At 36.7% G+C, this 14,936-nt stretch overlaps 1 protein-coding gene across 8 annotated transcripts in view; it reads left to right on the forward strand.

Annotated features, from left to right (window-relative positions):
• The window catches only part of LOC139964608 (uncharacterized), a 159,327-nt gene that overhangs the window by 92,158 nt on the left and 52,233 nt on the right, over window positions 1-14,936 (forward strand). For all 8 annotated transcript variants that reach the window (XM_071966336.1, XM_071966338.1, XM_071966339.1 and 5 more), the window contains exons 4-5: window positions 8,761-8,893; window positions 14,530-14,650. In XM_071966336.1, coding sequence (XP_071822437.1) covers window positions 8,761-8,893; window positions 14,530-14,650 — 254 coding nt within the window. The remainder of the gene's footprint in view (window positions 1-8,760; window positions 8,894-14,529; window positions 14,651-14,936) is intronic.

Below are 14,936 nucleotides of genomic sequence, written 5' to 3' on the forward strand. Positions count from 1 at the left end.
TGACATTAATCAAACCAGGAATTGTTTGAGTTTCTGTGCAGTATACTATCTTGCAGACATAGTATTTGAAATTATTCTAACCAGAAATTGTCTGAGTTTCTGTGCAGTATACTATCTTGTAGACATTGTATTTGACATTAATCAAACCAGAAATTGTCTGAGTTTCTGTGCAGTATACTATCTTGTAGACATAGTGTCTGATATTAATAAAACCAGGAATTGTTTGAGTTTCTGTGCAGTATACTTTCTTGCAGACATAGTATTTGAAATTATTCTAACCAGAAATTGTCTGAGTTTCTGTGCAGTATACTATCTTGTAGACATAGTGTCTGACATTAATAAAACCAGGAATTGTTTGAGTTTCTGTGCAGTATACTATCTTGTAGACATAGTATTTGACATTAATCAAACCAGAAACTGAGTTTCTGTGCAGTATACTATCTTGTAGACATAGTGTCTGACATTAATAAAACCAGGAATTGTTTGAGTTTCTGTGCAGTATACTATCTTGCAGACATAGTGTCTGACATTATGCTAACCAGGAATTGTTTGAGTTTCTGTGCAGTATACTATCTTGTAGACATAGTATTTGACATTAATCTAACCAGGAATTGTTTGAGTTTCTAAAATCAAGTTGCTCTGTATCATGAGCGGCCATACATGACAATATTTTAATATCATTAATCAGAGAAATGTGACAAATTTATACATCCCTAACATTACTATAATCTATAAAGCCTTTTCACTATTAGCTGATGCAGCCTAAAAACCAAATTCCTTTCAACATGGTCTGTTATACAAGCATAGCACTGGTGATACACATTGTCTGTATAGTGTTGTACCATCTTCTGCTATAGTTGGTGAACTGCATATAGTTATTGACTGTTGATTATCATAACAGAGAGCACCTAGATGTAACCTGATGACATAATTCATCAGCTATGGCAGTAAGTCGTCCCCTCATGAACAGCCATATACCAGCAGTATTAAGTGGTCCCTCATCAACAGCCATATACCAGCAGTATTAAGTGGTCCCTCATCAACAGCCATATACCAGCAGTAAGTGGACCCCCTATTAACAGCCATATACCAGCAGTATTAAGTGGTCCCTCATCAACAGCCATATACCAGCAGTAAGTGGTCCCTCATCAACAGCCATATACCAGCAGTAAGTGGACCCCCTGTTAACAGCCATATACCAGCAGTAAGTGGTCCCCCTATTAACAGCCATATACCAGCAGTAAGTGTTCCCCTCATTAACAGCCATTTACCAGCAGTATTAAGTGGTCCCCTCATTCATAGCCATATATACCAGCAGTAAGTGGTCCCCTCTTTCACAGCTACATTCCAGCAGTAAGTGGTCTCCTCTTTAACAGCCATATAACAGCAGGAAGTTGTCCCCTCTTTCACAGCTATATACTGGCAGTAAGTGGTCTCCTCTTTAACAGCCATATAACAGTAAGTGGTCCCCTCATTAACAACCATATACCAGCTGCTCTTGCCCTTAATGTTAATATGTGATAGTGCAGTATGTATTCCTGGCACATGAGAACTGCTAGTGGCAGAATGGGACCGCAGAGGTTTGAACTCAGTTGTAGTAAAGGTAGACATGTTGCCCTAGTTCCTATAATGTTATGTCACAGTAGTGAAACTAACTATGACTGTGACCAAATACTAAAACAGATCTTGTACATGTCTTGCTTCTATATATTAACTTCATATACATCTCATTGGTGACTTTATACAGTAACACACAAACTAGTCTGAAACAGACCTATACATGTTGTGATAGACAGGATGTCTTTAACTTGAGATGCTACGTACAAAATTGAGAATTGACAAACTTGTTTCAAGTTCTCCTTAAGTTTTTTTTTTTATTGTTTTTGTGTTTGCATTATTCAACATCACCATGCATACAATGCTGTGTAATAATAAGTTTTAAAATCAAGTGTTTCACATTAGTGGTGACAAATGTACATCAAATTGATGCTTTCCAATTCAAATGCTTCTTTTCAACTTGTCTAAAATGGTTATTTTCTGACAAATCAAAAATTTTAAAAATTCTCTGAAGGAGTTCTTTTGGTAAAAGGAAAAGTAAGTCTATGTACTCATTCTGATGAAATTAGGTATACAGTAATGCAGAGGGGAAACTCCTGAAATCACTTTTATGATGAAACAGCGCCTAAAATTGTCACAAAGCAAGAGATATAGTAGCATATACGTGAGAGACAGGTGAACTGTTGATTCTGTTAGTTTGCCTAAGGTACTTCAGCACTTGAATTAATATGACAAGCTTGATGATTAAATCAATTGTGGTCCATCCACATTTTTGTATTTTTCGCAAGTTACAGTCAGACTCGAAAATTAAATTGTGAATGGGGCAGAAGTCGAAAATTCCTGCGGTGCCTCTAAGGGTTCGTAGACTCAGTGTTTCATCTGGAGAATCTTTCAATGCCGGATTTTGATTTAATATTTTTCTTGCAGAGGAGGGTTTTATTTCAAGATTAATCTATGACTTTTTGTAGATAGCGTGAGGAATTACTTTCTTGGGATACCTTGGAAAAGTTCTGGAGGGAACAGTTAACTGATCAGGGTCACACTGTTTGTTTGAGCTATGGAGGTGTAGCCTCAGAAGAAATTAGGCAGCCTAGAGGAGTTTCTGACATTTACTGTGAATTGGCAGAATATGAATGCTCATGGGAATAAAATAAGGTATATAACTGAAAATCTGAGAAAGATTGTACGTTTCTCTGCAAGGCTTGTTTGGAATACAGTAAAATGTATAGTAGTTGTTGTTTCTTCATACATGTATATCCTATGTACAATATCTACAGGTGAATGACAAGAGGTATTGTGTTTCAGATTTACACTTCAAAAGGTTTTATGTTTGGAATTGGAGGATTATTAAACAGTGCTCCATCTGCTGGATATGATTGTAGTTTTGTTTTCCACTCATAATTACATATTTCTGACTTACATGTCTCCAAACAAGTTAAGCACTCCTGCTTTATGGGGACAGTGTTTACAAAATCGTTTTCCTTTCGCTTTGCGACACAGAGCACTGAAAGTAGCTGTCCCATCGTAGTAGCTGCCCCATCTTAGTAGCTGTTCCATCTTAGTTGCTGCCCCATCTTAGTTGCTGCCCCATCTTAGTAGCTGCCCCATCTTATAGTAGCTGCCCCATCTTAGTAGCTGTCCCATCTTAGTTGCTGCCCCATCTTAGTAGCTGCCCCATCTTAGTAGCTGCCCCATCTTAGTAGCTGCCCCATCTTAGTAGCTGCCCCATCTTAGTAGCTGCCCCATCTTAGTTGCTGCCCCATCTTAGTAGCTGCCCCATCTTAGTAGCTGCCCCATCTTAGTAGCTGCCCCATCTTAGTAGCTGCCCCATCTTAGTAGCTGCCCCATCTTAGTAGCTGCCCCATCTTAGTAGCTGCCCCATCTTAGTTGCTGCCCCAGCTTAGTAGCTGCCCCATCTTAGTAGCTGCCCCATCTTAGCTGCCCCATCTTAGTAGCTGTCCCATCTTAGTAGCTGCCCCATCTTAGATAGATAGATAGATTCTTTATTCAATCAATGAGCAATAAAATTACACATCAAAAATTAAAACATTCCTCAAGCTCCTTAGAATAGAAATAGAAAAATAGAATAATAGAATAATATGTGCAAATAATAATTGACAGGTTATTATAAAGTTTGACAGCAGATGGAAGAAGCAGTTCCTCCCTTGAGTATCGTAACAGTAAACAGTTCACAGATGTTAGTAGAAGGAGAAAAATCATTAGAACTTTCGGAGCTTGAGCGAACACGTCACCATTGACCGGCGCCATATTGCGTGTGAGTAGTTAGTAGCTGTCCCATCTTAGTAGCTGCCCCATCTTAGTAGCTGCCCCATCTTAGTAGCTGCCCCATCTTAGTAGCTGCACCATCTTAGTAGCTGCACCATCTTAGTAGCTGCCCATTTCCTATATAGACAGCTGAAGTGCATACATCGTAGTAGCTGCCCCATCTTTGTAGCTGTCCCATCTTAGTAGCTGTCCCATCTTAGTAGCTGTCCCATCTTAGTAGCTGTCCCATCTTAGTAGCTGTCCCATCTTAGTAGCTTACCCATCTTAGTAGCTGCCTGTTTCCTATATACACAGCTGAAGTGGATACATTTTAGTAGCTGTCCCATTTTAGTAGCTGCCTCATCCTAGTAGCTGTCCCATCTTAGTAGCTGCCCCATCTTAGTAGCTGTCCCATCTTAGTAGCTATCCCATCTTAGTAGCTGCCCATTTCCTATATAGACAGCTGACGTGGATACATCTTAGTAGCTGCTCTGTGCTAATCATGAAGACCAGCTGACAGAATGATTTACGGCAGCCATTAAAGTAAATCATGAATTATTGCAGGAGATGCCAACCACAAAGCTTGCTAAAAAGCTATAAAAATCACGTTTTGTAGATTTAATTAGACATAACAGATAGGATTCGTAACTGTGTATGGCACAAGTAATTACTTAGTCGTATGAGGTTCTGTTACTTCTTACGTCACTAGTAGTAGTTGATTGAATGTTTAGAGTAATATCTGATTGATTCTTATTGATATTGTAATTACCCATTCCCCACAAGACCAAGACGTTATAAATTTCTTTCATGGCAATTTTTTTTGAGTTGGACATCAGGTTTCATGGAGTTAATGTTTTCAAAAGGACCTTCAAGTGAGGCTAATAACTTTTATCCTTTAACAGTTCCATTTTTGTGAAAATTTGTTTTTTGTCATCAGAAATTTACAAATGTGGACTTGAATGAAAGCTGGTAAATTTTCAAAAGCTTGATGTAGCCTATAGTGACCATGATTAAAACTACAAGACAGTCGCCACTTCTTTGCATCATGAATGTTAGTCGTAAATGATAATTACTGATTAATGCTGCCAGGAGTATGTCCACATTAATGTTTTGTTGACTAAATGATGTAATTTAATTGTCATTTATTGGATTAGATAAAGCTTAATGAGACCTGTAGCTTTCTTCTGGTATTAAGCTAACAAATAATGGATCTCCCAGCTTTGACTGTAATAAGAACTGCCCTCTTTGTGATCATATCCAGTACTTCTGACATCAACATGGAATGTGGACGAACTCACGCAAGGAACTTAGGATTGTAAAGTGTCCCTTAACCTCTGTTTTGTTTCTATATAGCCAACCTAGAATGTGGCAGAATTTGCACAGGGAACTTAGGATTGTAAAGTGTCCCTTAGCCTCTGTTTTGTTTCTATAGCCAACCTACAATGTGGCAGAACTTGCACAAGGAAGTTAGGATTGTAAAGTGTCCCTTAACCACTGTTATATTTCCTGAGGCAACCTAGAAGGTGGCAGGACCTGTACTGTTTCCCTTTAACGTTTAGCATTTGTGTGTGAGCTCCTGTTAATTCCTGCTACTGTATCATCAACAGAACTAACTTGTATATCAGATATATCCTACCCATTGCAGCAGCAGTCTGTGTGTTGTACATTGAAATGATCCTACAATAGGACCATAAACACATCATTGTGAAGTACATGATGTAATGATTGCTGACTTTAACCAGTAATATGAAAATAAACAGATTCTTTGTATTTCCTTTGTGTCCCTTCATTCATTGGAATCTGTTTCAAGGGATGTTTTAGTGTATTCCATGTCTTGATAATGTTACAATCAATTCCTGGTATGTATAGTTCTAGCTATGTGTGTACCAGCTGTATATCAAACATAGAATTAAAGCAGGTGCATATACATGGTGCATATATGAAGAGTGTAAAACTAAAATCATAGTGTTCGTTAGTACTGGCAGTCTTGAAGGTCTTGGTTTTTACCAATATGTAATTCCTTTTTTGAGTTACCTGTTGAGGTATGTTTATCATTATTAACTAACAGTGTTGTGTCCCCTATTCTTGCCTTATCTGAGTTTCTGTAGATCGTACTAAAATTAAAGAAAATATTAATAACATTGAGTAATAATAATAATAATAATAATAATCATATAAATATAAAATGATGCTCACACTGTGCAGGTTGTACTTGCACCCAGAGTTGCACCCTGACTTGGGCTTTGTGCTTACTATGGTAATTTACACCGCATAATTATTCTTGATAAAATGATGATGACTTCTAACACCAATTGGATTGATGTTCCAGAGACAGGAGAAGCCAAACTATAAATTTTCTTCCAGCACAGAAGTCTAAGTGCCTCATTTCAAAGTAATGAAACAAATGAACATGAGGGAGAGATTAAAACAAAGGAACACAAAAGGAACAAATGAAAATGATAATAACAATAACAAGAGATAACAATAACAAGAGATGTGTTTTCACATAAAATAAGTTTTACAGTGACTTTATGTCATGACATCAAGAGAGAGCATACCTTTATAATATCGACAACAGCTAAGATGTTACAACATACTAAAGTTTGTACTTTCAGGGGCTCAACATGTAGGCTACATACTAATGCATCCATCTCATCCATGGATATTATGGTTTTATGTGGTCATGCATGGTGATGAAAGAGTAGCAAGAAATTTTAAGCATTTTTTAAATACAGTGATAGGACATCAACTATTAACTTCACTCTTTATTTTTTAAATACAGTGATAGGACATCAACTACTTACTTCACTCAGTGATAGGACATCAACTACTTACTTCACTCAGTGATAGGACATTAACGTCACTCTTTATTTTTTAAATACAGTGATAGTACATCAACTATTAACTTCACTCTTTATTTTTTAAATACAGTGATAGGACATCAACTACTTACTTCACTCAGTGATAGGACATCAACTACTTACTTCACTCAGTGATAGGACATTAACGTCACTCTTTATTTTTTAAATACAGTGATAGGACATCAACTACTTACTTCACTCAGTGATAGAACATCAACTACTAACTTCACTCAGTGATAGGACATCAACTATTTACTTCACTCAGTGATAGGACATCAACTATTTACTTCACTCAGTGATAGGACATCAACTATTTACTTCACTCAGTGATAGGACATCAACTACTTACTTCACTCAGTGATAGGACATCAACTACTTACTTCACTCAGTGATAGAACATCAACTACTTACTTCACTCACTACTTGCTTCACTCAGTGATAGAACATCAACTACTTACTTCACTCAGTGATAGGACATCAACTACTTGCTTCACTCAGTGATAGGACATCAACTACTTACTTCACTCAGTGATAGAACATCAACTACTTACTTCACTCAGTGATAGGACATCAACTACTTGCTTCACTCAGTGATAGAACATCAACTACTTACTTCACTCAGTGATAGGACATCAACTACTTACTTCACTCAGTGATAGGACATCAACTACTTACTTCACTCAGTGATAGGACATCAACTACTTACTTCACTCAGTGATAGGACATCAACTACTTACTTCACTCAGTGATAGGATATCAACTACTTACTTCACTCAGTGATAGGACATCAACTACTCACTTCACTCAGTGATAGGACATCAACTACTTACTTCACTCAGTGATAGGACATCAACTACTTACTTCACTCAGTGATAGGACATCAACTACTTACTTCACTCAGTGATAGGATATCAACTACTTACTTCACTCAGTGATAGGACATCAACTACTTACTTCACTCAGTGATAGGACATCAACTACTTACTTCACTCAGTGATAGGACATCAACTACTTACTTCACTCAGTGATAGGACATCAACTACTTACTTCACTCAGTGATAGGACATCAACTACTTACTTCACTCAGTGATAGGACATCAACTACTTACTTCACTCAGTGATAGGACATCAACTACTTACTTCACTCAGTGATAGGACATCAACTACTTACTTCACACAGTGATAGGACATCAACTACTTACTTCACTCAGTGATAGGATATCAACTACTTACTTCACTCAGTGATAGGACATCAACTACTTACTTCACTCAGTGATAGGACATCAACTATTTACTTCACTCAGTGATAGGACATCAACTACTTACTTCACTCAGTGATAGGACATCAACTACTTACTTCACTCAGTGATAGGACATCAACTACTTACTTCACTCAGTGATAGGACATCAACTACTTACTTCACTCAGTGATAGGACATCAACTATTTACTTCACTCAGTGATAGGACATCAACTACTTACTTCACTCAGTGATAGGACATCAACTATTAACTTCACTCTTTGCTTACCTGTCTTCTCACAAACTCAGCACTCTTGCTCTGAAGTGTCTATAGAGTCAATGATAACCTTTCAACACTGTGCTCCCACTACAAAAATATCTGATTGTCAAGTTGCTACAGATGGGCCTATATGAGTTAGTAATGAAAGTGACCAAGTTAAGTGGGTCAATGGAAAAGAATTATTAACCCATTCTGATGTAGGACATTAAGTTTCAACATAGTGTTTTAAATTATGAAATATAACAATCTTTAACTTTGTGTGATATGGTTCTATATTAGGGCAGCTGATTATTGTAAATTGGAAGGAGTTCATGTTAGAACATTCAGTAAGACATGTGTCAAGACTGATGATTAACATTTAACCCCTCCTCTCCACCTGTAGGTATACCCCACTTGGTCTGTAGAGGCCTATGACCGGCAAAATGATGATATTGATCATTAACATTTTATCCCCTCCTCTCCACCTGTAGGTATACCCCACGTGGTTTGTAGAGGCCTATGACCGGCGAAATGATGATATTGATCATTAACATTTTATCCCCTCCTCTCCACCTGTAGGTATACCCCACTTGGTCTGTAGAGGCCTACGATCGTAGAAATGATGATATTGATCCAGTGGCTGCTTCTGCTGAATATGAACTGGAGAAGAGAGTGGAGAGAATGAATCAGTTTCCAGTGCAGCTTATCAAAGGTATTTTGATACTTTCACACTTTTACTTACAATTCAATTACTTCTAACTACAGTTTTCCTTTCCCTGATTTCTGTTTCTGATTTGGTGACAAAACTGTTCTAAGATGACAGCTATTGGTGCTGCTTTCCTCTCGGTATTATTCAAACCAATTTCAACTGAAACTAGCTTTATATATTCAATCTCAAATTCTACTTGTAGAATACACCATGCATGTCAATTAATTTTACAATGTTTATTATTCTGATAGTATAAGGTAAGAGTAAAGATTTTGTGGAAATACTAATAAATATTAAAAATTATGATTAAATTCATGGTTTCTCTGATGAACAATTTGTTTGTGTCAAGTATACGTCAAGCAATATTGATTTCATTGGCAAAGGGAATCAAATTTCATTTTATGCCGCCAGCAAAATTTAAAAATGACAGCTCAAATATTTTTGGTTATGAAGAGGAAGACATCTCTCTTTTTCTTTTCGTTTGTTGATTTCAGTTATTAAGGTGCCTCTAGTTGAATATTGTGTCAAGGCCGTGATTTTTGTAGCATCAAGCCTGTGGGATATTCTGTTTACATTTTCTGTCCCCTTAGCATGCCATGCGTAGAAGAGCATATACTTAATACTACCCTGGACATTCTTTTCGTGGAATCGTATATACATTTTCCACTTTCATTTTCTTGAGCCAAAAACAGAAGTTGCCCAATGGGTAGCAGGCAATGTAAAATGTTTGGTTTGACCTCAATTTGCATAAGGTCATTGAAAGAGCAGGGATGGGTTGATAACAGATAGATGACAGTAGCTTTCATGAAGCCCGGTGAGATCATTTTATAATCTCAAGTAGAAAGTTAACCCAACTTTCATCTTTAACTTTCTTAAATGGATCACTCAGAAGCATTTCTTTTGTTTGTGAGATGCCGTACCAAAGCTTAATAAGTTAACTACATCTGGAGGCTAATTGCACCTGATATGTGTTGTCTTAATGCCTTCAGGATATGAGATGGATTCAGTTCATGTTAATCGCTGTCTTTCTCTTGTTGAAAGTGAGAGTGAAACAGTGTTCGTGAAACAGTGTTCGTAATGCTATTGTCACTACCAGGTGCTGTTGTATGCTTAGCAACACCTTTTTTGAACACCATCTGTGTTAATAGAGAATTCAAGAATAAATGTAAGCCTTGGTGTTCATTTGATATCTGCCATCACTATGTCTTGGAGGTAAGATAAGTTTGAAGAACTCAAGTTTTGACAAATTTACCTTCAGCTATTCTAAAAATTACATCTTAGTAGAAAGTTAGAAAAAATGTGTGACAGAGGGAATTGTTTTTGTTTATTATATATTGCTTAATGCTTTGTTCAACTGCAACACATTCCAATGTTTCCTTGTGCAGTATACATGGCTCTTAGTGAATCTTCAAACATTTTCACAACAACAATAATAATCATAAAGGATTTATAATGTGCTAATATCCACAATGAAAAGTGCTCAAAGTGCACATGAAACAACTAATACAAAAAATATGCCGGGAAAAAAAGGAAAACAATAAATAATGTGATTGCCACTCTCAAGATTAGAGGATCAATCATGTGACCTTTTAATCATCATTTGAAAGATTTGAAAAATAAAATAAAATGTTGAGCGATTACTTGTAGGTTAATAGCTCATCTACCTGTGCTGATTTGTTCATTTATTGTGTTATCAGTGAAATCCATGAAATACCACAAAAACATAACAATTATCTGGGTTTGTTTTCAATCTAATGATGCAAAACAGATATGTAGCAAACCATTGCTAGGTTTTTAATCTTGGCATCAAACAATTCCATCAATATTCTCTTACCAACCTAAGTATTCCTGAATGTCATATGATAAAGCAAGAAGATATTCTAGGCCATTGACAGAAGGACACGAGAGAGTAAAAGGCCAGTAAAGTTGAATTTATTGGGTTTCTTTAGCTCAATATTAATCTTTGGTTTGATAATATTAGGTGGTGAAACCGATCAATTGTGCGATTTCCTAAGAGGGCACTTACCCACTCCTAATTGTTTCTAATCTTGTTAGTGTCTTAATAACAACGATGAACCTTCCTTTTTGCTCTGTAACCAGCCTTGAAGTTTCTTCTTTTTAAACAATTAATGATGCAGTTTAGAAATTAGCTAGAATAACACAATCTTCTGTGGAAGGTTTCTCTTAGTTTTGCAGTATTAAGACGAAATATTGCAATGAAGTTGAGTCTATTGTTTTGTGTTGTTATTGTTTTACCATTGATCACACACAGCGCTGGTATGTCATACTCAGCTAATGAACTATTTGCTTTAGAATTATAAGAGAGAAGATTGGCAAAATCAGTAGTTGTTTTTTTCAAAGTCATACTAGGAAGTTATTCTTGATATACACGTTAGATTCCTCTAGTAACTAATTCAAATATCAAGTGTGGATGTGCTCATCTTGTTGCGCAGTATGAGCAGTTTTACAGTGACTTGTGCAAGTATATCCTTGTCAGTCAAGTGGCTCTGTTCAGCATCAATCGCTTGTAAAACTGAGAGCTTGATGTATCAAGAGACTAGATAAGATTAAGATATTAATATTAACCATGCCAAAGGAATACTTAGGAAATCCCTAGTGGGCTGTAGACGTGTGATGTTTAGTTTGAACTATATACTGTAAGCAGTCAGAACACTCTCACTGCGTGATGCTGGGAGTGAGAAAGAGAAGTTAATAGAGTTATAACAATATCCCAAGTATGGCATATACATATATATGGCTTAGCTTTAGATCGCAGGTAAACCTTCTAAATATCTCACTTTCTGTACCTGTTTGTCTATGTCAGCCTTAAACACTATGTACAGTCAGAAACCAGAGAAATTCATTTGCTTCATTCTAGCGCTTCAGTTGTCTCCTCTACAAACAATCACCGATCCTTGAAGCCTAGAAATTGGTAACATTCTTGAAATGCACCCCCAATGACCCTCTGTAAGGTCCTTTCCTACTGCCTTCCAAATCTATAATTTACATGTTAGAGACAGTGCGTTAATAACCTGTTAGTACATAACTACTTGAACAACCCAATGATAAGTTGTTACAGCACATCATCAATACAAGGGACATACTGTAAGGGAAATCAGCAGATATCAAGTCATTGTAAGGGAATGTTCCAATCTCTTATGCTTTGTGAGGTGTCTCTTTCAAGAAGTACTGTAACTTGCCAAACTGGCTATTTTGTGTAAACTGTTCCATGGGGAGACCATCTTTACACCTGTCTTTAATCCAGAACTTCTGTCTATTTCCTACTTTGCAAAGCTTAAGAATCTCCCATGAGAAGTAGAAACAGATAAAAAAAAATAAAAGAACAAATATACAATTTTGTAGATGTGTAGCCGTTTGATTCATATACAGTGAAATCCAGCGAGATTAAGTGCATAGCTGCAAAACATTAAATCACTGATAAAACTAAGTAGCCTGGAATCCAAGTTCCTTATCTGTGAGAAAGCAAATTTTAACTGTAAGAATAATAACAGAAGACTATTTTCATTAACCAATATGAAAGCAGGTATGTTGAAAACCCTCGTTTGCTATCATTTAGGGAAGATTTTGTCAAATTAGATATTCTTACTCCTGTCACCTTTGTACTGTAATGTTTAGAAAATTGCTGTCACCAGAGGTGTATTTGTGAAGATTAACATAACATGACGTGTAGGGTATGCATGAGTTTGTCACAGCTTTAAGTGGCATAGATTAACAAACTCCCTTCCTTACTAGTGATAAACTGTGCAGTTCATTGTCAAGGATATGCCTTGCATTTCCCAAAACATTGATGAGTAGAAGGCACAAGAAGAAATAAACTTGCTTTCTTTACACCTCTATCAACAGAGAGACACAGATGACTTTTAATCTGAGATTGGCACAGATCTGTTCTCTTATCTCACATAATACACAACAGTGTGTTTAGGGATGTGTTTGTTTTATACCTTTCATTGGCTGGAATGGGAATACTTTGGATTATTATAATATTTGGACTGATTATATTTCATTCAAGTCGGTTACTGTAACATGAATGTTCATTGTACGTGTTTTTCTAGTACGCTATAATAGGCCATTGCCAAAAATAGCTGTGAATCCTTTGTGACAGCAGGCTCACATTTGCCTGCTGGCTTTGTTTTCTGGAGCTATCTCTTTTCAATTCCCTTATGGTAATAACCATCCTCTCTAAACCAGATATATCTCCCGGCAATCACGTAGTCAGTTTGGATCTTAAATAAACTTAGCAAAGGAGCCCAGTATCTGGGCATGTATGTATAGTAACCATTACAATTTATAAGGATTTGAAGCCTGCAATGTTTGTTTTCTTTCTTCTTATTATTGTATCATTAATTGCTTCTAAACGGTCTGTAATTCACAGTTTATGTGTGTTTGTGTGATAAATATTCTTGGAAGAATGATGAACTGATTTGTTTTCCATATTCAAAGCGAGACACTACTCATTGCCCTATATTCCCAACAAATTCCACACCTTGATAATTTCCTCTTCTCTGGACCCCTCCTTCTTCCTATGGAATCCACCTCTGTCCAGATAAGCAGATGTTATGTATGTGGTAGTATTAAGGAGTTGCTTTGACTTTTTAGTTGGAGAACTACTAAATAACAGACTTGATCACTTTTCTAGTTGGGAGAATGAGAAGAAGTTAGTGGAGGGAACAAGGGGGGGGGGGGTAAGGAGGGGGGAATGATGTCAAACCCAAGTTCTAAACACATTTTCATATTGAATTCAAAGACATACTTGTATTGATGTCTCCACAAGTAGACCTCCATGTTCACAAGTGAAAGGTCAAAGTTTTAACCCTGTTTAGAACCCTGTTTTTGTGGCGATTTCAATATATGGAATGTAGGACACCAAACACTCGGACGGCTATGCCGCATTTGCGCCCTCGCTGTGTATGGTCCCAGTCGTTTGATACTTGAACAATATGCAGAGCATGACCATCGACCCGGTTACAGCGGTCATTATTTGGTTTCTTTCACCAAGCTTGACGCACATCCGGCCTAGTCTTGGGGCCGGCAGGCTGTACAGTCATTTTGAGCCTCTACTATTTTAAGATTGTTCAGTTACATGTGAATGAGGCCATTTAACCCAAAGAGAAACACGTGAATCAATGTTAAGAAGGAAAGGATGTAAGAATCGTAAAATGGTTGACTAAAAGTAGGTAATTAGTCTATCTACTGTATCAATCTTAATTTGCAAGTTAGCAAATCGTTGGTTCAGTCAGTAACATCGGAGAAATTCGGTTTTGTGACACCTTAAAATATCTTCATAAAGATGGCAGTATCCAGTGAGATGTTCATGTCTAATAACAAACAGTTGAAGTGAAAACTTACTTGTGTTGTAGTATTATATGCATTAAGCCTGACAACATCAAATTTTGTCAGACCATCAAAACTTTGTGTTTTCAATTTATTCCTCACCAAAAACTTCTCTGAAATGAACTGAAAGACAGTGATGTTCCATGAGATCTTAAAATTGGTGCAGTAAAGAAATAATTGAATTCTGTTTTTAAGCTTCAAATATATTTCTTGAGTTTTGTTTCCAGCCACCAAGCCATAATTTCCAATCTTTCTGATAGAAAAAGTTTCTTTTTTCCCCCTCCCAGGAACGTCAGGTCTTGGTCTCAGCATCATTGGTATGGGGGTAGGGGCAGATGCAGGGCTAGAGAAACTTGGCATCTTCATCAAAACAATCACAGACAATGGAGCAGCTCAGAAAGATGGAAGGTAGGCATCTATGTCTGGATTCATTTACAGACAATACTCTTTTATGAATTCTATATTCACTCCAATGGTTTTTAGGCTATTTTTTATTTTTTTATTTTTATTTTTTTTTTATTTGATATTTTTTATTAAGTATGTAACCAAGCCTCTTGTACATAAAGGATAACACTACAATAGATAACAATACAATGGATAACAATACAATGGATAACAGTACCATGGATAACAGTACAATGGATAACAGTCAATAGATAAAAGCACAATGGGTAACAAAACAATGGATAACTAT

This window comes from Apostichopus japonicus, chromosome 23, assembly GCF_037975245.1.
Source record: "Apostichopus japonicus isolate 1M-3 chromosome 23, ASM3797524v1, whole genome shotgun sequence".
Taxonomy (NCBI): Eukaryota; Metazoa; Echinodermata; class Holothuroidea; order Aspidochirotida; family Stichopodidae; genus Apostichopus; species Apostichopus japonicus.